The sequence below is a fragment of the Paroedura picta genome, chromosome 11 (genome assembly GCF_049243985.1).
Source record: "Paroedura picta isolate Pp20150507F chromosome 11, Ppicta_v3.0, whole genome shotgun sequence".
In the NCBI taxonomy this organism is placed as follows: Eukaryota; Metazoa; Chordata; class Lepidosauria; order Squamata; family Gekkonidae; genus Paroedura; species Paroedura picta.
Window position 1 is genome coordinate 61,615,468 of NC_135379.1, and position 25,160 is coordinate 61,640,627.

The 25,160-nt window shown below is 46.4% G+C and overlaps 1 protein-coding gene across 4 annotated transcripts; it reads right to left on the reverse strand.

Annotated features, from left to right (window-relative positions):
• Nucleotides 1–427: 427 nt before the first annotated feature.
• YTHDC1 (YTH N6-methyladenosine RNA binding protein C1) lies at nucleotides 428–23,470 on the reverse strand. 4 transcript variants are annotated; one of them, XM_077304538.1, is made up of 17 exons: nucleotides 23,330–23,470; nucleotides 17,764–17,853; nucleotides 15,972–16,306; nucleotides 15,461–15,845; nucleotides 14,387–14,476; nucleotides 13,869–13,922; nucleotides 13,132–13,226; nucleotides 11,877–11,985; nucleotides 11,662–11,779; nucleotides 10,809–10,893; nucleotides 9,840–10,006; nucleotides 7,490–7,572; nucleotides 6,784–6,820; nucleotides 6,663–6,702; nucleotides 6,505–6,567; nucleotides 2,929–3,063; nucleotides 428–1,410 (listed from the first exon to the last, which is right to left on the reverse strand). In XM_077304538.1, the coding sequence occupies exons 1-17, from the start codon at nucleotides 23,355–23,357 to the stop codon at nucleotides 1,195–1,197; spliced, it is 2,130 nt and encodes a 709-aa protein (XP_077160653.1). In that variant the 5' UTR covers nucleotides 23,358–23,470; the 3' UTR covers nucleotides 428–1,194. The 4 variants fall into 4 exon arrangements, 3 of the variants coding, with proteins under 3 accessions (XP_077160653.1, XP_077160652.1, XP_077160655.1); XM_077304537.1 differs by having other exon boundaries at nucleotides 17,752–17,853; XM_077304540.1 differs by lacking the exon at nucleotides 13,869–13,922 and having other exon boundaries at nucleotides 17,752–17,853.
• Between the last annotated feature and the right edge of the window lie 1,690 nt (nucleotides 23,471–25,160).

Here is a 25,160-nt window from a genome sequence, read left to right on the forward strand (position 1 = left end):
TCAGTCAAAACAAATACTCGCATCCTGTGAACCGCCAGTGGAAAGTGTCCTTGCAAACCCTCTCTGTCCTTCTGGAGCCATTTCTAGTCTCCGGAATCGTTATTCCCAGGGTGAGGGATCTGCATGCCCTAGTCAGGGGGGCTGTAAGCAAGGAGACAGAAGGGAACAGGAGGACCTTTTTTGTCTCTTGGTAGGTAGAGCTCCACTTAAAACAAAGTTATTGTGCCACCTTCCCTCTCCACAAGACACCTGACTGGAGGTCCCTCGACTCAGGAATAAACTTTCCCAGGAAGGGAACTGGCTTGCAGAGGGAGGGGAGGAGAAGATGGAGAAGATTCCACAGCTGTTCTGCCTACAAGTCATGGGATGTAACCCAATGCTTTGCTTTCCACAAAAACCTCCTATAAAGTATGGAGATCCATGGAAGTAGACTGTTATATCATCAGTTTATTATAAAAAAGGAAATTGTAGCAATGTTGAATACAGTTATATTTCCTGCTTACACACACAAGTGAACAGAGGACATCCCAAGCAGTGTGGACATTTCAGGGGACGCACGGAGTGGGAAAGGCAACTAAACTGCATGAACCAAAATGCCATCAGAATACAGAAACACTCTTCTTAAAAAGGTTAAAAATTAGATATCAATATTGGTGTCTTAATATTGCTCTCATTATTGGACAAGCACAACTTTTACAGAAATTAACACACCAAAATAATTAAACAAAAAAACTAGGAAAAGAGGTGGCTGCTCCAACATCGACATATCAGCCAAGCCATCCCGTCCCACTCGGTATTTGCATACTTGATAGCAGCACTTTTCATGAGAACTACATAGGGGGAAATAGCAAAGCAAAAATATTGCGGCAGCTATCAACAGGTATTCAAAGAAATAGATGATTAAATTACTGGTAAGATGAACACTTAGAGACAGTTTAATTATCTACATTTTAAGCTGTTTTCCAGAACGGCTCCAATGAAAATCATCAACTCAAAGATCAAGCTTTGCAATTTGTTTTTGGCTAAAGGGAGTTTTTGAGTTCACAGCTTTCTGCATGCTTGGAACGAGGGCCAGTTACAAAATCCTTTCATACAACAAAGTAGGTAGACAGAGGAAAATAAAAGTTTACTGCCAGTAAACACACAATATACAAGTGTTTGCTCTTTTTCAAGTAACTGCTGCTTCCCAGTGCATTATCTTCTGTATCTTCCTCGTTCTCCTCCTCTGTCTCGATCACATATCCTCTCTCGCTCCCTCTCCCTGTCTCTGCCCCGTTCACGCTCCCTCCTGGTGTCTCGAGGGCGATCCCGTTCACGATCCCGCTCACGCTCACGGGGCCTGCTTCTCCGGCCACTGACCACGGCTTGAGTCCGACGTAGAAAGTCATCAACCCTCATATCATAGTCATGCTAAGAACACAAAACATTTTAATCATCTAGTTCAGAATCCACACATCTCAAGCTCTTTCTGAATTTCAAACTTAAAGCTAAAGACACTCTGGGAGTCTGGCATTCCCAAGTCTCTTAGGCTTTGGTCAAAATGTAAATAAGCAGGTTTCCCACCACAAAGCAAACCACCTGACCACCTTCACTGGTCTAACAAGCTGTTTTGACAACAGCCAACAATTATGTAGTCGGCAAGGGGGTTGAGAGGGGGAGCAGAAAATATATCTGGTTAACTTTCCTCTCCAAGCAGACCAGTGGGAGGGCTAGAGCTAGACATACCACACCTCCACTTCTCAGCTCCCCCCCCCCAGGCCACAAGCCCCCAGCGGCAGAGGCAAGCAGGGTGAACGGCCTGGCCATCTCAACAGACCAAGGGTTGGCGGGAGGGGAAGGTGGCACTATCTCCCCCACAAGTTCTCCTCCTGCCATTCCTTGTTTTAAAAGCATTATTTTGTACCACATGCATTCGTTTTTTATAAATCTTCATAGTGCAATCCAGGTTTCCAATGACTGTAACCCCCAATATATTGATAACTAGGGGGGAAAGTGTTTCAAATGAAGCAGCTAACAATTTATCAATTTCGCAGCAAAATGGGTTTTAGTCTACAGATTTTAGAAACTCATGCTTTTTGTAATAATTGCCTAGGTTCCTGGCTGTTTTGAAGAATGCTCCAAGTCACTTGGGGAGCGTAATGCAGAAAATGTAATCCTAAATAAATTGCCCGTGCTGGTAAAGGGAAGCTGTCAGGTTTGTGCTTTTAAGATCCAGTTAAATGTTTATTAACACAAACGCAATACACTTCCAGTGGTGAAGAAGAAGAAGAGTTGGTTCGTATATGCCGCTTTTCTCTACCCGAAGGAGGCTCAAAGCAGCTTACAGTCGCCTTCCCGTTCCTCTCCCCACAACAGACACCCTGTGAGGTGGGTGAGGCTGAGAGAGCCCTGAGATTCCTGCTCGGTCAGAACAGCTTTATCAGCGCCATGGCGAGCCCAAGGTCACCCAGCTGGCTGCATGTGGGGGAGGGCAGAATCGAACCTGGCATGCCAGATTAGAAGTCTGCACTCCTAACCACGACACCAAACTGGTGAGGCATTACATGGGCAATAAGCCTGGGCTTCTCCCCTGCCACTGAAGATGCTGCAAGCGTAAGCACAGACTGTGCCATGCTGTTCCCAAGGCCAGGATCATTGCAACTCCCCAAAGCCTCAGCTCAGAGCATACTATGGTGCTCTGGCTCAGCCCAGACTCATTCATTGCTTCACTCCATGGGACATAAGCTCTGCAAGACCCTACACAGCCGCTCTCTCGTGCTTCTCTACATTCTGCTCTTTATCTAGGCGCAGGCAGCAGCTTTAAAGAACTTGCCAGTTGCACACTCGGAAGAGGATGCCAGGCACAGCAGCCTGACGCACACCTGCCCCACAACGGCCTCCTGTTTTTTGGCACTTGCCCTCACTGAGGGCCAGTCAGGTCACACTTACCACTCGCTTATCCCGGTATCGTGCATCGTGTGGTAGGGGATGGTGCCCGGAGTAAGGAGGGTGTGCTTGGGGTGGAGGAGCATGGTGCTGGTAGTATGGGTGATGGGGAGGCTGTTCCATACCTGGGTAGGGAGGCTAAAAGGAAACAGCACTTGGTTAGGACCATGGGAAGAAAAAAGAGCTCTGCATTTGAATGCTCCTGAAATTAGGATGCTCCAAAGAGGACACTTCCCTGGGATGGGCAGGATGCTTTTCCAGTTTCAGAGCAAAAACCGAACCCATCCGCACTTGGCCTAGCCATTCACTAAGCTTTCTAGTGACCTCGGTTCCCAAGAGGCAGCCTGCCTTGTGTTGACTGAAGCCGGCAGGGAGTGGCAAAATTCACAGGGCAAAGAGGCTGCTGCCAGAATTCTCATTCCTTACAAGTCAAAGGGATGCGGATTTCTGCAGTGATGCTGAACAAGAGGCAATTATCCCTCTCCAGTGCTGGAAGACAAAGCGTTTAACCGCCTGCCTTAACATTGTATTCAGCCACCAGGGCACACATCCCGAAGGAGATGATGATCTAGAGCAGGGGTAGTCAAACTGCGGCCCTCCAGATGTCCATGGACCACAATTCCCAGAAGCCCCTGCCAGCGAATGCTGGCAGGGGCTTCTGGGAAATGTAGTCCATGGACATCTGGAGGGCCGCAGTTTGACTACCCCTGATCTAGGGCGTAGAACTGGCTCAAGATCCCTGGCCCCAAAGTGGCCTTGGTCCTAGCCTGGTGGAACACTCACCCTGCCAGGTGAGATCAGGGGCCCCGGGGACTGTGCCACCAAGGCCTATGGGGGAGGCCAGGAACAATACTGAAATGCTGGCCCTCCCTGCTCTACAGGTCAGTCAAACTACCACATACTGCAGCCATACCCTTCCCTCACCCCTCCTGCCCGATGATCGGACGGCTGTGAAATGGGTTGGTTTTCATGTTCTATAATGAGCTTTGTTATTTGATTGTGCCTACAAACATTGTGACTCACCCAGAACCTTTGGAGAAAGGTGCTTATAAAATAATGTTTTATCATTACATTATTATGGCGCCAGCAGCCCTAGTGCTCGTTGGTCTCAGAGAGCCAGGCCAGGATGGGGAGACTCAGGTCCCAATCCCCGCTCAGCCCGAAGGCTAGCTGATTCCTGGGCAGGTCACTCTCTCCCCTAGCCCCACTTCAGAGGGCTGTGGGGAGAGTGGGGAGGGGGAAACCTTGCACGGCCCCCCTGAGCTCTTGGAAGGCAACGTGGCACAACAGTTTTATTATTAAAGTGAAATAAGCTAATGAATTAGAATTACACAGAGCTGGAAGAGACAGAGGGCCCTCCAGTCCAGCCCTCCCCCCCCTTCTTGGGGACTAAAAAACACACCCTCCCGACAGGTGCTCAGCCTATCTCCTAAAATCTTCCAACAGACTCCACTCCCCTCCAAGGCAGCAGCATGCTCCCTCTGCAAACAGCCGTCTCCGTCTGAACATGCTGTCTAATATTTAAGTGGAACCTCCTTTCCCGTCATCTGAACCCACTGCTCCTAGTCCCTGTCTCTAAAGCTGCAGTAAACAAGCTGCCCCCCCCCGTGTAATTAGAAACAGCTATCCTATCAAATTTGAACAGACACAAAAAATGTGAAGACTGTTGGCCTGGCTATTTCAGCTCACCCCCCCCCCTTCCACTATCTGGACACCCAGGAAGCCACGGGGACATTTTTGCCACACTGCCTGGCTGCCCCGCCCGGTAGGACTCCAAACACCTGCCCAACACTGGAGCTCCTTCAGCAGGAGGAGCAGGTGCCCTGCGCCAAAGCTGTTTCAGGCCCGAATTCTGAGTTTTCACCAGGCTAGGACAAGATCTAGATTTTTCAAAAATCACAACAGCTGCAATCACCCGTAGCCCAAACCTATGCAGGTTGACTCAAGAGCACGCTTGACTCTAATGGGGGAGGAAAGTGTGCAGAGAACAGCAAAACCCGTGTGATGATGCCAGGAATCACACTAAAGAGTCCAGCGGTTAATTCTAAAGTTCAACTACCCAAATCTATTGCTGCACCTTTGAAGCGATATTTTCTGAGCTCTAACAAGAGCAGGTTTTCTGCTGCTCCACAACAGCAAAATTGTTACACTGGGCAGGGTAAGATCTCAGTGATATCACAAGCCGTTTTAAAAATGCCCCCTAATTTCTAAACAGGTGGATATCCTCAAGATCATGGCTCTTTGGATCCAGGAGTCCAACTCCAAGGCAAAGTAACGAGAATGTATCCACAACACCTTTGCCAGGCAGAGTGAACGGCTGAAGGCACATTACACCGCCAACATGGCCAATCCAGGCTTTCGGGACAGCCCTGGAAGTTTCCCAATTGGGTGGGAGTTAAAAAGAAATTGCTAACCATTTATCAAGTGATAAGGCCCCCCTTCCCCAAATGACCACTGCTGGGCCTGGAGGGGGTGGGAAGGGGAGGGGCCCCAGGTGGGCCATGCTTCCAAGTTACATTCTGCACAATCGCGCCACTTGGGGGGTTTCTTGAAGCTTGGGGGAATATTTCAGAGGTTTCCAAATGGTAAAAGACTTGAGAAAGGCTGCTGTAATGCACTACACTGGCTCTTAAGATATATCTTTATTTACTTAAGACATACATAGACTCATGGATTTTTATGTACGCAAGACACACCGCCCACCTTTCTGCCTAATCAGGACCCTGAGCAGCATATAAGGTTTTCCTCTCCTCGATTTTAATCGCACACCAACCCTGAGAGGGAGGGTAAGAAACTGGCCTAAGGTCACCCAGCAAATGCCCACTGCACAGAGAGGAGATTCTAACTAGGGTCGTGCTTTTTGGCTTGGTTCGGCTGCCTCGGCGATCACCAGAGCCCGAGGAGGCCAGCACCGCAATGCAAAGAGGAGGGGGGCAGCGATGCGCCAGCTAGCAGGTACATGCAGGCACAGAGCTTTGCGTCTGCTTGTGGGCGGCAGCAGGCGTGCTGCTGCCGACTTTCTCTCCGTGCCAGTGCTGGCCTCCTACGTGCCACTTTGGGCTTCAGTGATCACCGAGGCAGCCAAACCAGGGCGAAGCACACAACCCTGATTCTAACTGTTCTGAACCTGTGGGCACCGATGGACTTCTGGCACGGAAGGGCAGGCAGAGCCACAGAATGGATGCCAGATGAGGTAGAGGTGGCCAGCCAGGGGCCCACACAGCTCATCTTCAGTCACAAAGTGAGGGCCCTGGAGCTGTGATAGCAGCTGAGTTTTTCTAAAACCCCGCGGTAAGGCACCAGGAAAGACTCCAGGTGGGCCTCGAACCATGCTGGCTACTCTCAGCCCCATCCCTGCCTGCGTTTCTGGAATCCTGTGCCAGGAACATGCAATATTCTCTTAACCAAATCCTCCTTGCATTCATAGGGATATGGACTGTGGTGCCCCACCCCCTAACAAAGTTTAACTAAAAGAAAGCCATCGCAAATGTAAGCAACTTTTTAATGGAGGGGGAGGGGGAGAAGACCTGAAGAGAAAGATGACTTGCCATCAAAATCTAAAGTAACAAAAATACGAACCATTCCTTGCCAGGGTGGTGGTGGCCCCATGCTGTGGAATTCCCTCACATAATCGTTGTAAGACTAAAAAAACACAACAAAACAGGGGGAAGATCAACAATAAGGAATTGTTCTGGAGAGCCTCTGCAGCTACTACGGAAGAAAGGCTGCAGACTTACCCCATTTAAAAAGACATCTCTCCGGACTCCTGAAAATCGTCTGTTGGGAATAAGATTTGTGAAACTAAATGCCAGTGGCAAGTAACCATATCATAAAATGAATAATATCAATACTTCTTACCTGTCTACTTCTTGGTACCTGGGGTCCTTTAAATACCCTGTTCAAAATCAAGCAGCATTTTATCATATTTGCCACTATGCAGTAACATCGTCTAAGTAATTTGCATCCTCCCCTTAAGCATGCAACCTCCTTATCAAAGGCCCACAAGGAGTGCTCATTCTGCCGCTCCTAAAGCCAGCTTCACCTCCAAAAAAACACTATATTTTTCTTTACATCAAAAGAGAGTGGACTCTAGTTAAAAGATATGGAGTAAATGGAAAGTTTTCCATTTGGCCACCTTTCCAAACAGTCATGCATGGTATTAAATGGAAGTTTTTCAAGTGCAACAAGCTACTAGCAGTAAGTTTAACTGGTTATCAAAGATCAAACTACTTGATATCAATCCTGAGTCAATGCATAAGCAGAAGCCCACAGCAGCCTTCTTGGAGGCCTTTCTATTGGCGACAACAGCTCTGTGTCCCATCATCTAAATGGGGTCAACCTCGTTTATCATTTAGAAATCACCTAACTATGGAAGTCTTTCCAAGAAGCAGGGCAATTGGAGGCCTGGCATTCAAATTCCCTATCGGAAGTGAAATTTACGGTGTGCTGAAGATTTCTTCGGAAAGTTTATCCTCACATCTGCATGCCCATAGCAAAACACTGTTTGGTTCACACACAAATCTGTTCTATTTGTGCACATATATTTGCATACGAAGATATTAACCTGGTCTTTGGTGAAACTCAGGAGGATAATCAATCCTTGGTTTCTTTCTGCTGTTATGAATATCATAATCCTCTGGTCGACGCCTACATAAATTAGACAATAATTAAACAGTGGTTTGGAGGAACCTTCACAGAGAGAACACCTTCAGAGAGAACAACAGGAACTGCCCTGAAGTGAGTTTCTGGGAACATTTGGCTTGTGTTAAAACATATGAGTCTCAGGTATGAGCATCACACAATTCATGACACAATCCCATTTGCAAGAATATCTATTAGAACTTGCATTTCATGGTTGTGACGAACCAGAGATTCCTAATTTGGTATTTAAGCCAGCCAAGACTCTTACAATCCAATCCTACACACAAGTATTTGGGGGGAAAATCCCAGAATTCTTTGGGTTTACTAGCAAATTTGTGAATGATTGCATCCTAAACCTAGCTTAAACTTATTTTTAATTCATGCCATTACTGCACTGTTAACTGACAAACTGCTTTTTAAATTGTCCTCATCTGGATTATGAAACACTTTATCAACCTTTTGCATGCAGGACCCCCCCCCTTACTAAACAATACATCTGTGCGATAAGGCATATTTTAAAACATTTAATATTATCAGCATTTGTTCTAACTTTACACATTTTAAAAGTTGAACATCATGTTACTGGTTGAACTTCTCTCTCCTTTAAAGTGGATGCTTTGGATTTGCTACTCTTTTTTCCCCCCCTTTGCTCTTCCTTGGCTGGTAAATTTAATGCCACCATCAGAATGGCCTGTGCCTATAAGAGGGGAAACAAGCTATGCTGCTCAACTGGGTTGCTATCGACATGTAAAAGATCAGCTGCTGGAGTAAAAACTCCAGTTACAATCAACCACCTCCCTCCTCCCCAAACAGGTCTCAGAAGTCCATTGATCTTATCAAAGATTTTAAAGAAGTTAATCTAATTCTGAGCAAATAAACCAAAGCAACTGTATGTACAGCAAAAACAGCTTTAAGAAAAGTAAGAGCTGGTGTAAAGAATACACATACCGCTTTCTTGTAGTTTTGAGTGTGCACTTACGACCGGTATGATATATGACAGAAACAGTTCATATAGGAGTCCAACTACTGACTTTAAGCTGAAAGCCACATACATAAATGGAGGGCCTGGCAGGCTCGAGAAGGTGTGATGGAGTAATAAGGTATAGTTTGCAGTCCATTGCAAAACCTCCACTCGTAAATACTTTATTGCACTGGAAACCTCTCAGGCTTAACTTCAAAAGCCATCTTGGTGCTCAGTCCTCATGCCCAAAGGAAAAGGGATGCTGCCAGGATTCCTCCTACCTACAGGTGACAAGTGTCCTTTTTTTAAGAGCAAGGAAATGGGGAATCGTTGGGTATCTGTACCTACCAGAGGAGGTTTCCACAAAGGAAACTTTAACCAAAAAAGGTTGCAGCCCAAACCACAGTCTTTAGGATTTATCAGAATGCCAAGTGGCTACACAGGGGTGGGGGGGAAACCGTGCTGGATAGGAGGGCTTATATATCAGTCCTTTGCAAAGACTTCTCCAATTCTGTAACAAGACATACCCCCTCTTTTCTGGCCAATGTTGGCAAGTTCATAGAGCAGTGATCAACAACCATGGCGATCCTCTAAACACACTTAAAGTCCACAGGTGCTGCCAGCATCTGGAAAGGTGGTGGACACAGACACAGCAACAGCCATTCTTTTGGGATTGTTGCCGGCTCTCCAAGGGCCACTTGCTCCCCTTGGGAGAGAACCTATGGCTTTCAGAAGCTCAGAAAGATGTGAGAATATGTGGTGGTAATGGGCTTAACCACAGCACGGTGATACAATCTGAAACAGTCCCAAACACGTTCCTCTTGAACAGCAAAATAATATAAATATTTTATCCTCAAAATGAGGTGGTCATCTTCTGCAAAATTACAAGTGATCCTGATACAAGTCCCATATTTGATAAGGCTTATCCGGGGGTTACCTGAAAGAAAAGGCTTTTACAAGATATTAACTCATTTCCGAACACACGGACATGCTCTTCCTCCACCTAGCCTGCTCTGGATAAAGCCGCTTACCTACGGTCACAGATCTGTTCCATCTGCTCAAAAGACTAGTCTAAGCTAAAGCTACAGGCTTTCTTTCTGCACAAGCCAAAGGCCCCATTTCTCCTCTTGTAATTGACCAACTGGGGGGGCAGTGTGAAATCCTCCATGAAGCCACAAACCCGTCCAAATGCAGCTTGATGTGAGGATTTTCTCTCGTCTTGATGGCCGGAAAAGCTTTCCGATGAATCACCTTCCTCCATCCCGTTATTCTGACACATGTGCCTACTATCAGTCCAAGGAACGTTTCTAACCTTCCCACGTCCCGGACTGGCTCTCGGCGCGACAGCCGCCCTCTTGGCCGGGGCTGGGAGTGCACTCTTCTCTTGTGCCGCATTTTATGAATGACTTGATACAAGTCAATGCTTTCATCGGGAGGGAACAGGAGGCAGAGCTGGGTCCCACATTCAAGCTCAATTTCCTGGAAGAGGGAAACGCTGTTTTACAAGCTGAAGTCCAGCCCAACAGAAGAACAGGTCAGCAGGATTAAACTGCATTTCAAAAACAAAATTCATTCCGGCAAGAGAGCCACAGCGAGAGAGGACAGTTTTGACACTAAATACAAACTTCTGGAAACATGAATTAACAAGAACAAAGTTAATCACGTACCTCAAGCCGTGAAGCTCCGAGTATACGGACCAAAAGCTTACTGGCACCAATAAATAGGAGAGGAGAGGAGCTAGAGATCGTTGATATGCCACCACGTTATTTGTTAACTGCTGCAGTTATATTTCATGTACACTAAAGAGTTACAGCCATTTTTTGGACAAAGGCACACAGACTGTACAATACACACAAACAGAGTGGAGCAGGCCATCAGTTCAGGGGGCTGGCTGCTAGCTACGAGGGGAAAGCTCAGTCGTCTTGGCTGTTCTTACACTTCTGTCTCCTTATTCCACAGCCCAAGTGCCTCCTTAAGACTCTGCCCAGCTCACATAGCAGTAGTCAGGAATGCTGCGGGTGACAGTGTCTCAAGCTTTAAGGTGACTCATTGAAAGAATGCAGCTTATAGTGCCTGCTTCAAACAGAAACCAGCTATATTTCCAAAGAAGACAGTTCGCTGCTTAACATTTTACCCAAACGTTACTCACCCTCATTTTTCTAAAATCTCTGACCTGGACTTTTTACATTAACTGTCCAGGACTTGGCAAAGCTACAACCATTATGGATTACGGATGTTTTTTTAACACCAGACTGGAGAGAAGGCAAAATGACTGACAAACCTGCCCATCACGTCCAATCTTGACTGGCTTATGTTCATTCCAAGGATTTGTCAGGTGAGCAGATTTAGTGAAGGGCAATTCACGCCTGAAGTACAAATGACATTTATGCACCTGGTATTCATTTAAAATAATGTTAGATGATGAGTCTTTGCATACTGTAACTTTAAGAATTTAACATCCTGAATGAGAAGGAAAGCTTTTTTTGGTACACTGCTTTTTAACACCCTAGAGCAGCTTATAATCGCCTTCCCTTCTTTTCCCCACAGATACCCTGTGAAGTGAGGCTGAGAAAGCACTGAGAGAACTGTCACTGGTCCAAGATCACACAGGTGGTTGTGTGTGGAGGAGTGGGGAATCAACCTCAAGACAGAAACACCACTGCAAAAATGGCAGATGGGCACCATTCTAGAGTTCTGCTTGGGCCTCAGACACACATTATTTGGGGCAGAGCTGAAACAGAGTGAAGTTCTCTCCCATTTGCGTTAAGGTCTCCACCTCTTCCCATGAAAACCATCTACTGGGCTATCCATCGGGGAAGCAACTACATCTCAGTAAAGGTCAAATTCTCTCAAATGCAGCTCCCAATTAATGGCGTATGGAGTGATTTCTAGCAAAACACAGACAGAAATACTAACTGCTACTAAATATGATGATTACACAAATGCAATTGTTTCAAAATAAAATAAAATAAAAAAGGAATCTTGGGGAATGAGTCTCAGTACAGATCTCTTCCCACCTAGCTAGGACAGCAAAGTCTGTTTTAAAGATAAAACAGTTTGAATCCTCTAAGAATTCTCAATACTTGTCAGACTGCTCCTTGTCTGTTTTTTAGATGCTGGGTAAACATGATTACCTGCAAATCCAATCTATTTTAAACACGCCTCCAAGCATTTTTGCATTCATCCCTGCAGGCAGCACCCAGTGGATGGGGGATCCTCCATGATGTGATTCAGAAGCCAGCCTCGCAAACCCTGCGCAAATGGAAACATAGCATCATTATGGCCTGAACTGAACCTGCACAAACACAACCATACGAAGGTCCCCAAAACCAGTGGCCCTCTTACATACCTTGGAATTTCCCACTCTCTCTCACAGAAAATATCAGGATGACACTCCTGGCTGATCTGAAGGCAGCATTGAGCTTTTTCTCATTGACAGGGAGGGTTGACCAGACACCCTGCAGGATACAGAAGCCACAACAGTCCCTAAGAAGTTGTAGCTCTGCAGCAGAGCCCATGAGCACCAGATTCAATTAGACATTGCAAGAGTCTGACAGGAGCCAGAAGCAGTCAGGGGATAAGGACTGTGCCTAGTTGTTGGGGTGAGAGAGATTCAGACACACACGCAGGTATCTGAGTGTCAGGGAAGTCTGCCGATTTTTTGCCGAGCTCCCCCCGAAAGGACAGCATCTTTTATTAACGTCACTTGCACATAACATGTATCCATGTATCTCTTTTGGCCTTCAGGCCGGTACTCAAACCCAGAAGCTTCTTGCATGTAAGTGTACAAGCAGCTATTGTTCTTTGTGCTTTCTACTTGCATTGTGATAACAGCGTGTTCAACAGTTCAGTTTAGCAATACACACACACACACTAGGCCTGCACCACACCTAGTCACAAATCTGCTTGTAGAAAACTAAGATTTACTCTTCCAAATTACATAAAAACACAAATCAGTACATGCACATTTTTGAAATATGCAATTTATATTGATAAAGCAGAAAAAATAAGTTTAGGGTTGAGGAGAAAAACTATTTTAACCCCTCCCTTATTCCTGTCTTTCCCTCCTGTTTTCTCCAAGACGGCCCGAAAAGTTACATCTGCAGATCCATAAGAAAATGAAAAAGATGTCTTTCCAATGAGCTGGAAAGGTCTTTCCAGCGGAATGAGACATGACTGAAACAGATCAGCTACAGCAGGCTTGTATATACACTGAGACCCCAAGCAGGCCTGCAGAGATACCGTGCTCTTTTCACCTTATAGAACTGAATCCTAGAATCACAGAGTTGGAAGGGACTTCGTGGGTCATTTAGTCCAACCCCCTGCACTATGCAGGACACTCACAACAGGTGTCACCTTTGGGATTTTCAAGTTTCAACACTTGGTACTAGAATGTGGTACCTGCCTTTCCTGTCAAAAGGCTCAGTGCAGACCAAGAGTTGCAGAAAAGTGCCATGTAATGGGAAATTGTCTTATTTTGCAGTAGGCATCCAGTTAAAGAATGAATTAAAGGGTAGACATTAAAGCCACAAAAATTAGCCCACTGCCCCCTCCATACTCTGCACCTAACATTACAATCTAAGGGCCAGTAAGGCCGAGCATACCTTTGCTTTGGCAAGTGAGACATTTTCATGGTTGTTACTTTTGATAAGAAAAAACCTTGCGTCTTGGAGAATGTACTTAAGTTTGCTAGTTTGGTCTGGAAAAAAGAACAGGAAATTTCATTAGACTTCCAACCCTTCCAACCCCAGGAAGCCCACATCAGTTTTTGCGGGTTTTGTGCGACACAAAACCACTATAATTGTGACACAGCCATTCCTCACTTCAGAGGACACACATTAGGGGGCCCTCCAGTAAATTCATTTTAATAAGTGGAGCATACATGGCCACAACCTTGAAGGGTTGTATTCTTTAGTTAGTCAAGCAGTGGACACTTGCCCACCCAGATACAAATCTGTGCCAGAGCATGCAAAGCCAAGCTTTAAAAAAGCGAAACGAAAGCAATGAAGGTAAAAATGAATGCAAAGTTAGTGATGTCCCGATATGTTTGCTTCTTGGTTTACTGCTGAATAATGCATGTTTTTGAACCAAGAAACTAGTTTTAAGTAATCTGCCTTTCAAGATCAGTGTTTGCCTGCTAATTCAGCAGCACTATTTACTTTTTGCCATTATAAAAAATAAGCTGCAAGCCGTAATTCAAGACTTAGATGCATTGCTGTTTGTTCACTGTAATTAACGTCATCGTACATCGGAACATTACCACATTAGATGCAGGTTAAGGAAAACAGACAACAGCTTATGATGCGGGGCATGCATTAAAAAAATCGAATTTAAATTATACCTTTTTGGACAGCACGAACGGAAGATGATAATTTCTCATGCTTCTTTTCTGAACCTGTGTTTAGCCAAAGTACATGTGTTCAGATTGAGCTTTAATAGAAACATACAAGTTCTACAGCCTTTTCACATACTATTTTCAGCCATGACAAATTATTCTCCCTGACACGTACCCACACACACAAAGGACACTACTCAATGTGCATGAGGATTTGTTTTGAATTTTTGGGTTGTTTCATTTTTTGTTTTGCATGACCAGTTTTCTGCTCAGAAAACCAGTCAACGAATCATCATCTTCCAAGTTTTAAAAAGTGAAAATTCCACTTAAGCAACAGAATAGCATTAACATAACAAGAAAGCCTACTCCCCCTCAAATTATTCACACAGAACATGCCAGTATACCAACTTTGACTATTCAGCTACGTGTCCAATAGGTTTGTTTGGCCTACAATTCATTTTTCATAATACAATTTGAGGATATCACTACAAATCACAAAGGTAGGAAAAGCTTTAATAGAATACCTGCATAGGACTCTGATGCAGAGCTTCCACTTCTATCAAAAACAATTGGAGAGATGCCTCTAGCTCTTTTCCTTTCTTTCTTTTTTTGATCTAAGACCACCAAAACAAGCAAAAGGAGCATTTAAGGTTTACAGAGGAAGACAAAAAACTGGGTTGGAAAGGGCTGCAGAAGGCCAATTCAATTTTACACCCTGGTGCCAGAAAAGGTTTACACTATCAACTAATGGATAGGATCCAAGGAGCCACAAAACTACTCCCAAGAACCTCATGGTGATGTAGCACGGAGTAGGAGCAGTCAAATAATCTACTGAGTTCACACAAACCACGTGGAAGCAAAACACTTCGACCCCAAGTTCCATGAGAGTGTTGTTCAGTATTATTAACTGATACCATAACCCCCCCCCCGCCCCCGCTGGCCTAAATTATGTGTCACGCAAGTCAGGTGGTTGCTGCTTCCCCATAATACTCCAGAACTATCAGCAAAATGCTGCCACCAACACTGCAGACTCCCAGGGAGGTGTAGAACTGAGGCAGAAATGACAAATCACTCCCTGAAATGGCAACTCTCACCCTTGGATCAAATGAGGAAATCAGGCTACTGTGCAGCAGGAAAAACAAATGGACATGCACTCATTTGGAAAGTACCCAAGCTGGGAACAGTGGGATGGAGCTTGAATAGGACACAGGAAAGGAGAACCTGGAATGAGCAGCTCAAACAGCGGAACTCACTGGATTTCAACGTCCCCCTTACAATATTTTACAAGGATTGGCTGAGGCAACTTCTGCAGAGTATTCCTCAAGTCAGGTTCTGACTTTGCAACAGAACAAGAAGGTTCTGCTGTTTTGCCTGTGCAGACATCAAAACAAGCCCTGAAACAGCAGGATGGATCCAGGCAGAATGAACACCCCTGTCTCCTCCCCACTGCAGCTCACTTACCATGACAAAATTCTGTTGGGGGGGGGGAATAGGGGAACCTGGAGAATGACATGAGGGAGGACTCCAGGAGGCAGAAGAACTGCTGGAAATTGCCAACTTAATCCACAGCGATTCAGAAAAGAATGATCAAAATGTACCTGATATGTCTGTGCCTGAGCCAGATCTAACAGACCCATCAGTGAAGGACGCCGACTCTGAATCAGAATCACTGGCTTCGCTTCGCGTATCGTAGTCATTTCCCTCCTTCTGATCCCTCTCATCTTGATCGTAATCCTCTTCATCATCATCTCCATCTTCCTCCACTTCTTCCTCCTCTTCCCCTTCATCCTCCTCCTCCTCTTCCTCCTCCTCTTCCTCCTCCTCCATTCCCTCCTCCTCCTCTTCCTCCTCAGTATTCCCTGGGTCAGAGGAGCCACTGCTGCCTGTTTCACGATCTGAGCCGTACTCCTCAGAATTCAGCTCTTCCTTGGAGGAGTGGCTGGACCTGCTTGGCCGTCTGTCTACCTCGTGCCTAAGCCTCTGCTGTTTAGAAAAAGGACATCAAGCAGGCAGAACCACTGTCAACACACCTTCCAGAGAATGAAAGAGCTCTGAGCATCTGCCTCTAGAAAGCACCATCTTCCTATGGCTGCAAGAGCCATCACTTACCTCGCAAGCGTCTGGAGTAGCAGACTTGGCCCTTCGGTCAGGATCCCTCTTCCTGACACCTGCCTTTTCAGGCTGCCCTTTAGCGAGGTCTCTTGAGCTGCTGCTTGTCATACGGGCCTTCCGGTGGTCGCCTTCTGGTCGCTTGTTCCTGTCAGCCCTTTGATATTCCTCACTTTTGTATTCCAGCATTGGCTTTCCTTTTGTGCTGATTATCCTCTTGTGGCTGCTGATGGACGAGCTTGGGGGTTTGGGCAACATCTGCCTCGAAGAATGCACAGCGGGCTTTGGCTTCTTGCTCTCTGCCGATTCCATCCTTTCGCTTTTCCTTTTGGATCCTTCACGTGAAAGAGAAAGAAAAGTAACTCCGAAGAAAGCCCTTCTTATCAAAAGTTTACATCCCAGTCAGTTTTTTGAAAAACAGAAGCCAAGTTGCTCCTGAGTGGGGTAAACATTTGCTGGAACTATATTTCACCCAGGCTTTTACTAATCACATATACCAGGATGCACCTGATGAACCATGATTGAGGGTTCTTGTGGAAGGTGGAAGATCTTTCCCACATTCCTGATTTTCCAGTAGTTTCCCAATACCTACCAAAAGCACGTTGTGGGAATCAAGGAAGCCTTATGGTCTAAATACAGAGGATAGGCTACAGTTCTTTTCCAGCCAATCTCTCTCTCTCTACTACTCTCCCCCCTCTCAATTCAGGAAAGTAAGTAAATTATCTGCGTAACCATATGTCTAACAAACCTCATGCTTCATCCTTAAGGTTAAAAAAATGAAGCAGCTTGTTTGATTACCAGAGTGGACACCTGTGTACAGTATTTTTAGACATGACAGGTTTCACATAGACAACGTTTTCTTCTTTTTGCAGATAAAGGCAACAATCCAGAAGATTATATGGCTAGTTCATGTTTTACTATGTCTAACTCTGTATCCTGATCCATGACTGCATAAATATATTAAATATATACTGGCAAGAAATCCCACTGCAAGCAGGAATACAATGGGCGCTAGGACCCAGGGGAAACCGGGAGGTGCAGATCTCTCTCTCTCTCTCTCTGTCTCTCTCTCCCTCTCACTGCGTGTCTTGGTGTGCCTCGCAGCAGGAGGCATAGCAGGTAATCAGAGCTGGTTTGTAGGAGGGAAGGGGGGCTGGTGTGCAGTTTGTGGCAGCTCTCTCTGTCTGTCTCCCTCCGTCGCAGTAGGGGCAGCTCTCTGTGTGTCTCTGTCAGCAGCTTGTGGCAGCTCTCTCTGTATCTCTCTCTGCCTCCCTCGCAGTAGGAGCGAATGAGGGCTCTTGTTTGGTCTGGCAGGGCTCTGTGCGTCTCTCCCCGTCTCTGGCGTGGCTGAGAGAAATGTGGCTAGCGTCCAGGGAGGAAGGGCGGGAACTGTAGGGGCAGGGCCAATCAGGGTGCAGCCAGTGTTTCTGGCTGCACCCTGATTGGCCCTATTCCAACTTGGACAGCTGGACACATTCCTCCCCCCAGGCTGTTTCACAAATATATAGAGTAACTATGGATAAGGATATGGCTAGTTCTTTATACATAACGGGGCACATAAGAAACCCAGTACAAGCAGTCAAAAATGCCTTTTTAATAGTTGGGTCTATTGGGAAGAACAGACCATTTCCAAAGGAACTTTTGATGCATTTCCTGCTAGAAGACGGTCCAGAGAAATAAGACAGTCCAGCAAGCACACACTGGCCAATGAGCTTTGCCATCAAGACTGGCTCTCTGGCTCTTGCAGAGGGGAACACACAGCCAAAAAAAAACAGCATACCCTTTTTCTCACTTTTATCTTGTTCACTGTCAGGATTGTACAGCTCATCGTCATGATCAGGGGCATCAGTCAAGATGTCATCCAGAACATTCAATTCACCATCTGAAAACAAAACCAGCTGTTAACCAACAGCCCTAATTACAGTTGAATGCTATTACAAAAACTAAAGAAAGCAAGACTCCCCCCCCCCCCCCGAATCAGCACTTTTACATGTTCAAACTCTGCTAATAACATAAGGTTCTTATTTAGATGGATTCTCAAATGCTCCTGGTTTACAAAAACAATATAACATGGGAGAGAAGGAACCTTAGGCATACAAAGATCAACTGGGCAGCAGCAACTACCTCTATGTAACGTTGACCCTGGCTGCTAACATTATGGCACCATCCAGGAGAAGAGCCACCAGGCAAGCATATGCCATGTACACCACCCCAAACAGACACGCAATCAATCAAAGCTACAAATATAATAACAGCACAAGAGATGAGAGCGAGATTGCCAAGGGACCCTACCCTTGAGGGCCACCTGTCTGCAGAGAGAGGGGCGCTAAAACCACCACTCCACTGCAGTCAGCCAGCAACCTCTCTCTCCGGCAGCTGCCTGGGTGCTGGAATGAGAGTGGAGAGGCTGTGAAGAAGGGTGAAGGGCTGCTGGAGAAGACAAGCCTTTCCTTCCACCCATGGCAGGAGGCCTGTAAGCTTACCAGCCCCTCTGAGAATGGCTGTTTCAAGGTGTTTACCACCTGCCAGGCCCAGTCCTACCAACAAGGACCACGCCACACTTTCCTGGCAGATCCTGAGTTGGGGCACAATGCTCAGAAAAGCCACTAGTGGCATGCTGAGCCACTGAGCATGAGTGCTACAGCCACTCATTCAAAGCCACACTGTACAGTTAGCAGGGTTTCCCTCCCTTTTAATAACATAGCTAGCTATGACTAAATCCGCTATGCTTTCCACAAGGCTGCAAAAATTAAGGCCCAGGGCCACATGGGCACTTCAGCCTTTGAATGAAGGCTGCCTCCATTAGATTGGGCTGCTCATCTACTGCCGATTGACTCCTCTCACTCCACAAGGGCAGTCCCTAACCAGATCGTCATCATGGCCAAAATCACACACATGTTTTTAGTCGTTCTACAGCAGGGGTAGTCAACCTGTGGTCCTCCAGATGTTCATGGACCACAATTCCCATGAGCCCTGCCAGCATTTGCTGGCAGGGGCTCATGGGAATTGTAGTCCATGAACATCTGGAGGACCACAGGTTGACTACCCGTTCTACAGGACCCCCCTACCATATTTATTTTGCTCCTCCGTGAACAAAATAAAACTGAACTTGCAGAAGGGGGGGGAGGGGCAGTCAAAATTTTGGGCAGAATTAAGCTCTTTATTTGGTTCCAGTGATTTGCTGTGGTAAACAAAAGATATAATAGCTAGGATGACAATCCCCTGGTTCACTTCAAACAAAAGTAAGCTACCACTGTTTCTAGCTGATGCGAAAACGTAATCCTGAACTGTTGAAAAGAACAGAATCTGTCTATTGGCATAAAGGATCGACAAAAACATAACACTGACATTAACATGTTATGCAGTTACAGAGCTCAAAGCCAAAAGGTTCTTTCTTAGCATGTTTGACAGGATCGAAGCAGTTGTCAGAACAGACGCGGGATCTGTCTTACTTCACATCATCTCTATCCAGTGTTTCTTGTCTACACAAATCTAAGTGGCCGACAGACTTGAAATTGTTAGACACAAGGGGATCAGAGCTCAACAGCCACTCTTCTATTTCGTTTATATATAATAATCTGAAAATCATATTTTTAAACATCGAAAGCATAAAAATAGCATGAAGAAGGCTTGTCATAATGCAATATTTTTAATAACAAAATCTATTTTCTTATTTACTATTTAAAGCTAAGCACACAGAATTATATACAATATATAGTAAATAAGAATAAATGCCTTTCGCTTTCTACAGCAAAAGTAAATCTAAAGAATCACTTGAGGGAGTTCACAATGGCTTGACCCTCACCTACCATTTTCACAGATAAAAGCACAAATTGGCTGCCTGACCTTTCCTGCTGCAGTCTAATAGGCCTTCCCAAACGTTGTTCCTGCAGGATACAGGACATCCTAGCACTCAGGAAGTTTAGGCTCCAACTGTAGAATCTAATAATTGTAGGAATTAAAACATCAACTAATGTAGCTACAGTAAGGAGTAGCAGCAAACTCCCCAGGAAATAAGAGTTCAAAAAGATCTAAACACACTGGAAAAGTGGACAAATGAAAACAAGATGAAATTTAATAAGAAGACGAAGAAGAGTTGGTTCTTATATGCTGCTTTTCTCTACCTGAAGGAATCTCAAAGCAGCTTCCAGTTGCCTTCCCTTTCCTCTCCCCACAACAGACACCCTGTGAGGTGGGTGAGGCTGAGAGAGCCCTGAGTTTCCTGCTCAGTCAGAACAGCTTTATCAGTGCCGTGGCGAGCCTAAGGTCACCCAGCTGGCTGCATGTGAGGGAGTGCAGAATCAAACCTGGCTTGCCAGATCAGAAGTCTGCACTCCTAACCACTACACCAAGCTGTCTCTCTTTAAAAGGACTAAGTGCAGATGGCAGATGTGTGATCTTGGGGTACTTGTGGACTGTGAGCTAACTATGAGCAGACAGTATGATGTGGCAGTAAAGAAGGTGAAGAAAGTCTTGGGCTGTGTCAACAGAGGCATCGCATAGTTCACTGTAGACCGCATTGGTCTGACCCCACCTGGAGTCCTGAGTGCAGTTCCGGAGGCCTCACTTCAAAAAAGACATGGACAAAATGGAGAGGGGGCAGAGGAGAGCAATGAGGATGATCCAGGTCTGGGGACCACATCCTATGAGGACAGGCTGAGGGACTTGGGAATGTTCGCCTGGAGAAGAGTAGGTTGAGAGGGGACATAATTGTTGCCCTTTAAGTATTTGAAAGGGTGTCACTTAAAGGATGGCAGGGAACGGTTTCTGTTGGCAGCAGAGGATAGGACCAGCAGTAATGGGTTTAAACTACATGGAGAATGGTATCAGATAGATATCAGGATTTTTTTTTCACAGAGTAGTTCAGCAGTGGGATGGGCTGCCTAAGGAGGTGGGGAGCTCCCCCTCACTGGTGGTCTTCAGGCAGAGGTTGGACAGATCCTTAACTTGGATCCTTGAAGCTCATCCTGCACTGAGCAGGGAGTAGGACTATATGGTCTGTTTGGCCCCTTACACCTCTATAATTCTAAGTGAAAGCAAGCAAACCAGAAGGGATGACACTGGGGATGCACAGCTGCCCCTGTACCATTTGACCAGACCTTCACAGCCAACAATCTACATATTTTATTAAAACAGTTTTTGGAGGGTTCAACAGGGAATTATCAGTCAGCCCAAAGGTGGGCTGGGCCAAGGTTCTGTGGTCCTTTGCATGCAGAAGGATCCATGTTCACCCCCTTGCATTGCCAGTTAAAAGGGTTAAGTAAGCAAGGGTAAATCTCACCCAGAGGTTCTGCAGATGAAATGAGATTTCCCTTGACAAACATGCATAAAAACTAAAGAATTAAACCTAAACTACATAAATCAACAAGATGAAGGCACTGAAGATAAAAACAAATAGGTAAATTATTACGAAGGAAAACCTTGCAATTTAACACTCCTTTCCTCCTTGACATGAAGACAACTGAGCATGCACACTGAAGGCAGTGGAGACTCAGTTTAAAAAAAGAGACAAGAATGGGGGGGGGGGGAAGATACTATTCATTTATTGCCTCTTTGTAATTCCCTGCAGGCTTCCAATTCTTCCTTATTATTTATAAACATTATAGACTAAACACAGAGAGAATTCTACATTGTTTTCAGTGTCTCTTTGAAAATACTTTCAATTAAGCACAACAGCATTTTCTGTGTGTGGACTTTTAAGCTTGAAAAACCATGGCTCATCGTTAAATTATTTTGAACTGTTATTAATAGCCTGATTAAAAAGGGGAACTTGAAACAGATGTCCTCTACTCCCAATATGCCATTTAAGAAACCACAAGAAAATCCCTTAAACAGCAGAAAGTACAAGATTTTGTAACTGCTTCAGAATATATAAACACAACAACAGTTTGCACAGATAGAAGAAAAAATTATAATTGAACAAGTGTAACTCTGATTAAGTATACAGAGGTGTATATACCAGCAGAACTCAAATAATCCTCATGTATGAACTGGTAATACAAAAAAATTATATAAGTCTGACAACTGAATAAGTTATAAAATTTGGTTTACAGTCCCAGATTAAGTTACTCTTGTTAGAACTTGATTATTTCTCACATCAACCAAATTCTAATTTATAAAGTAAAAAAAATGTGGGTACACATGTGGAAGGGAATCCAGAAGATAAAAACAAGTAAGTGAACTGGAAATGTACAGCAATGGCATCATGCCTATAGACACGCTTCCCTCAACTTTTTACCACCTACGAACCCCTGAAATGTCCTTCAGGCCCTGAGAACCCCACAAGTGGCGCCATCATGCAGAACAGGGTTGGGAAGCAGAGCTGTGGACACACTCACCCAGGGCCCCTCCCCTCCAGGCCCCTCATTGGCCATTGGGGGAGAGGGTGGGTGGGCCGACATGACCATATATGATCATATATATGACTTCATAAATGTTTAACAATTTTTTAAAGACTATATAAAATTAATTATCTCCCACATATTCAGGAAACTCTTCCAGGGCCATCATGAAACCCTGGTTGAGAAAGCTTGCTATAGACCAGGGGCAGTCAAACTGCGGCCCTCCAGATGTCCATGGACTACAATTCCCAGGAGCCCCTGCCAGCATTCGCTGGCAGGGGCTCCTGGGAATTGTAGTCCATGGACATCTGGAGGGCCGCAGTTTGACTAGCCCTGCTATAGACAAAACACAACAGCATATCATAAGAGGTTAGCTTTAAATACTGATCCTGACTACAGAAGAGAGAAAAAAGCATAGCCTTAATTCTTTAAAAATATAAATAAATACAAGCACTAAGTTCTAGTCATGACTTGGGCGTTTCTAGAACAACCTTTCTCAACTTGTTTACTGTCGAGAAAACCCAGAAGCGGTGGGATCATGCGGAACGCCTGGGAAGCCTAGCTGTGGACCCCGCCACCCACCCACCCACCATCATTGGTCATTGGGGGGGGCGGCAGGTCAACCATGCAGGGTCATATCTCCAGATAATTGTTTAAATAGTTTACTTCTTACATTTATTTACCCCCTCCCTGGAGGCTCAGTTTTAACGAACTGAAAAATATGTATAAAACACGAATTATCTAATCGCGGCGGCGGCCGCCTTCGGGCTCCAGCAGAGGGCCCCAATCCCGGGCGGCTCCGCAAGGCCCGGCCTGCCCCTCCGCCCTCCTGGGAGGGATGCTCCCCGGCACTGCAGAGCCCGGGCCAAGCGGGGAAGCCCTGCAGGACACAGGCGCCGCGCCTCGGCCTCGGCCTCGGCCTCGGCCTCTCTGCGCGGGGAGCCCCGGCGGCACTGGGGCGCCCGAGAAGGCCAGGCCGGCCCAGGCCCAAGCCCAGGCCCCCCTCCCGGCGCCTACCTTTCTCCTCCCGGCTCTCGGCCGCCATCGCCGCGCCGCCGGACGGACGGAGCAGGAGCAGGACGAGCCGCCGCCGCCTCCCGCGCCCCAAAATGGAGGTTTCTTCCTCGGGCGGAAGCCCCGCCCCCTCCTACGCCACAATCCCCGCGACGCTCGGCGCCGGCCACGCCCCCGGCGTCCCGCCCGCGGCGACCTTTCACCTCCTGGCGCCGGCGCAGCGCCGCCATCTTGAGAGAGGGAGCCAGAGGGGCGTCGGCGGCCGCCCTCCCTCCCTCCTCCAGCGGCGCCTGGGCAGGGATGCTCGAGGCTGGGCCTGCCCTCTTCACTACCCAAAAGGCGCCCAGGGGCCTTGCCTCCCCCCCCCTCCCCCAGGCACCCTGTGAGGGAGGCGGGGCTGAGGGAGCCCCGAGAACAGCGCTGACAGGACTGCGACTGGCCCAAGGTCGCCCCGCTGGCTGCATGTGGGGGAGGAGCGGGGAATCCAGGCTCGCCTCTTTAGATGTTGCTGCTGTTAAGCCCCCCCCCCCCCCAGGGAACCTGAGCTCCTCCAGTGCAGCCTGGTGCCCCCCCCGACAACCTCCCTGCCCGTGTCAACCCACCACCCAGACCAGGGGTAGTCAAACTGCGGCCCTCCAGATGTCCACGGACTACAATTCCCAGAAGCCCCTGCCAGCGAATGCTGGCAGGGGCTCCTGGGAATTGTAGTCCGTGGACATCTGGAGGGCCGCAGTTTGACTACCCCTGACCCAGGCACTCTGGCTTGCCTGCGACCATCCCTAGGTTAAGGTGACCAGATTTTAACATTGGTAAAGCAGGACACCATTGACCGGGGGGGGGGGGGGGGGACGGTTCTTGATTAAAGCTCTGGTCTTTATGGAGCAGCAAAAAGTGTCATAGAACGCATAGAATGCAAATATATATATATATATATATATATATATATATATATATATATATATATATATATATATATATATATATATATATATATATATATATATATATATATATATATATATATATATTTTTTAATTTCAACATAAGTACAATTTGCCAGGTACCCCCAGATGTCCCTCCACAAGTGGGACAATCTGGTCACCTTTCCCTAGATAGGCCCCCATTCCAGAGGCAGAAGAGGTCGTGAACCTTTCTGCTTTCTCTGTCCTGTCAGAGTCTTTCCAGCTTCACCCGACAGCAGGTCTATTCCCTCATTCCCTTACGTTGGCTGCTTACGTAGCTGCCTGTTATTGTGGGCTTCCCTGGCCAGTGTCAGTTCACGCTCCCACATTGGCCTCTCTGCTGGCTGACCTACAGTGCCTTGGAACCTGCACTCTTCTTTAGAAATTGGTCCTTCCCTCCATTTCTTGAACATTTCCATTTTCATCCTTAGCTGCACCTGGAATTCTCTGTTTATCCAAATAGGCTTCTTGGATCCCCTACTGTGTTTCCATCTTGCTGGAACAGTCATGGCTTTAGCATACAATAGCTTTTGTTTAAGGGGAGCTCACCTGTTGCGTGCTTCTTTCTCTTCCAGCATTCTTGTCCATGGGATGGGATGGCTCTTGTCATATCTCTGAGTTTATTAAAGTCTGCACTACAAAAGTGCATACATGCCTATGAACTTCCTTGACCCCTGCCCCCCCTCCGCCAGCTCAAAAGGAATTTTAAGAAGATATGGTCACCCCCACCCGGATTTCCACCTCCTTCACCCCATCCACCAGCTCTTGCCTATTAGTCAGTATTAAGTCGAGTATGGCTGAGTCTCTCATAGGTTCTCCCACCATTTGATAAATGAGATTGTTGTCCAGTCAGGTCAGAAAGTTGCAGTTTT

What these genes read in the sequence shown, in the direction of transcription:
- YTHDC1 (XM_077304537.1), bottom strand. Translation starts at nt 23,357, where the DNA reads ATGGCGGCCGAGAGCCGGGAGGAGAAAG. An exon ending in AGATTGGACGTGATGGGCAG is followed by an intron (nt 10,007 to 10,808) that starts GTTTGTCAGTCA and finishes TCCCTCTTCCAG; the next exon opens with GAAATTGAGCTTGAATGTGG. An exon ending in CACCACCCTGGCAAGGAATG is followed by an intron (nt 3,064 to 6,504) that starts GTTCGTATTTTT and finishes GTTTCCTTTTAG; the next exon opens with CCTCCCTACCCAGGTATGGA.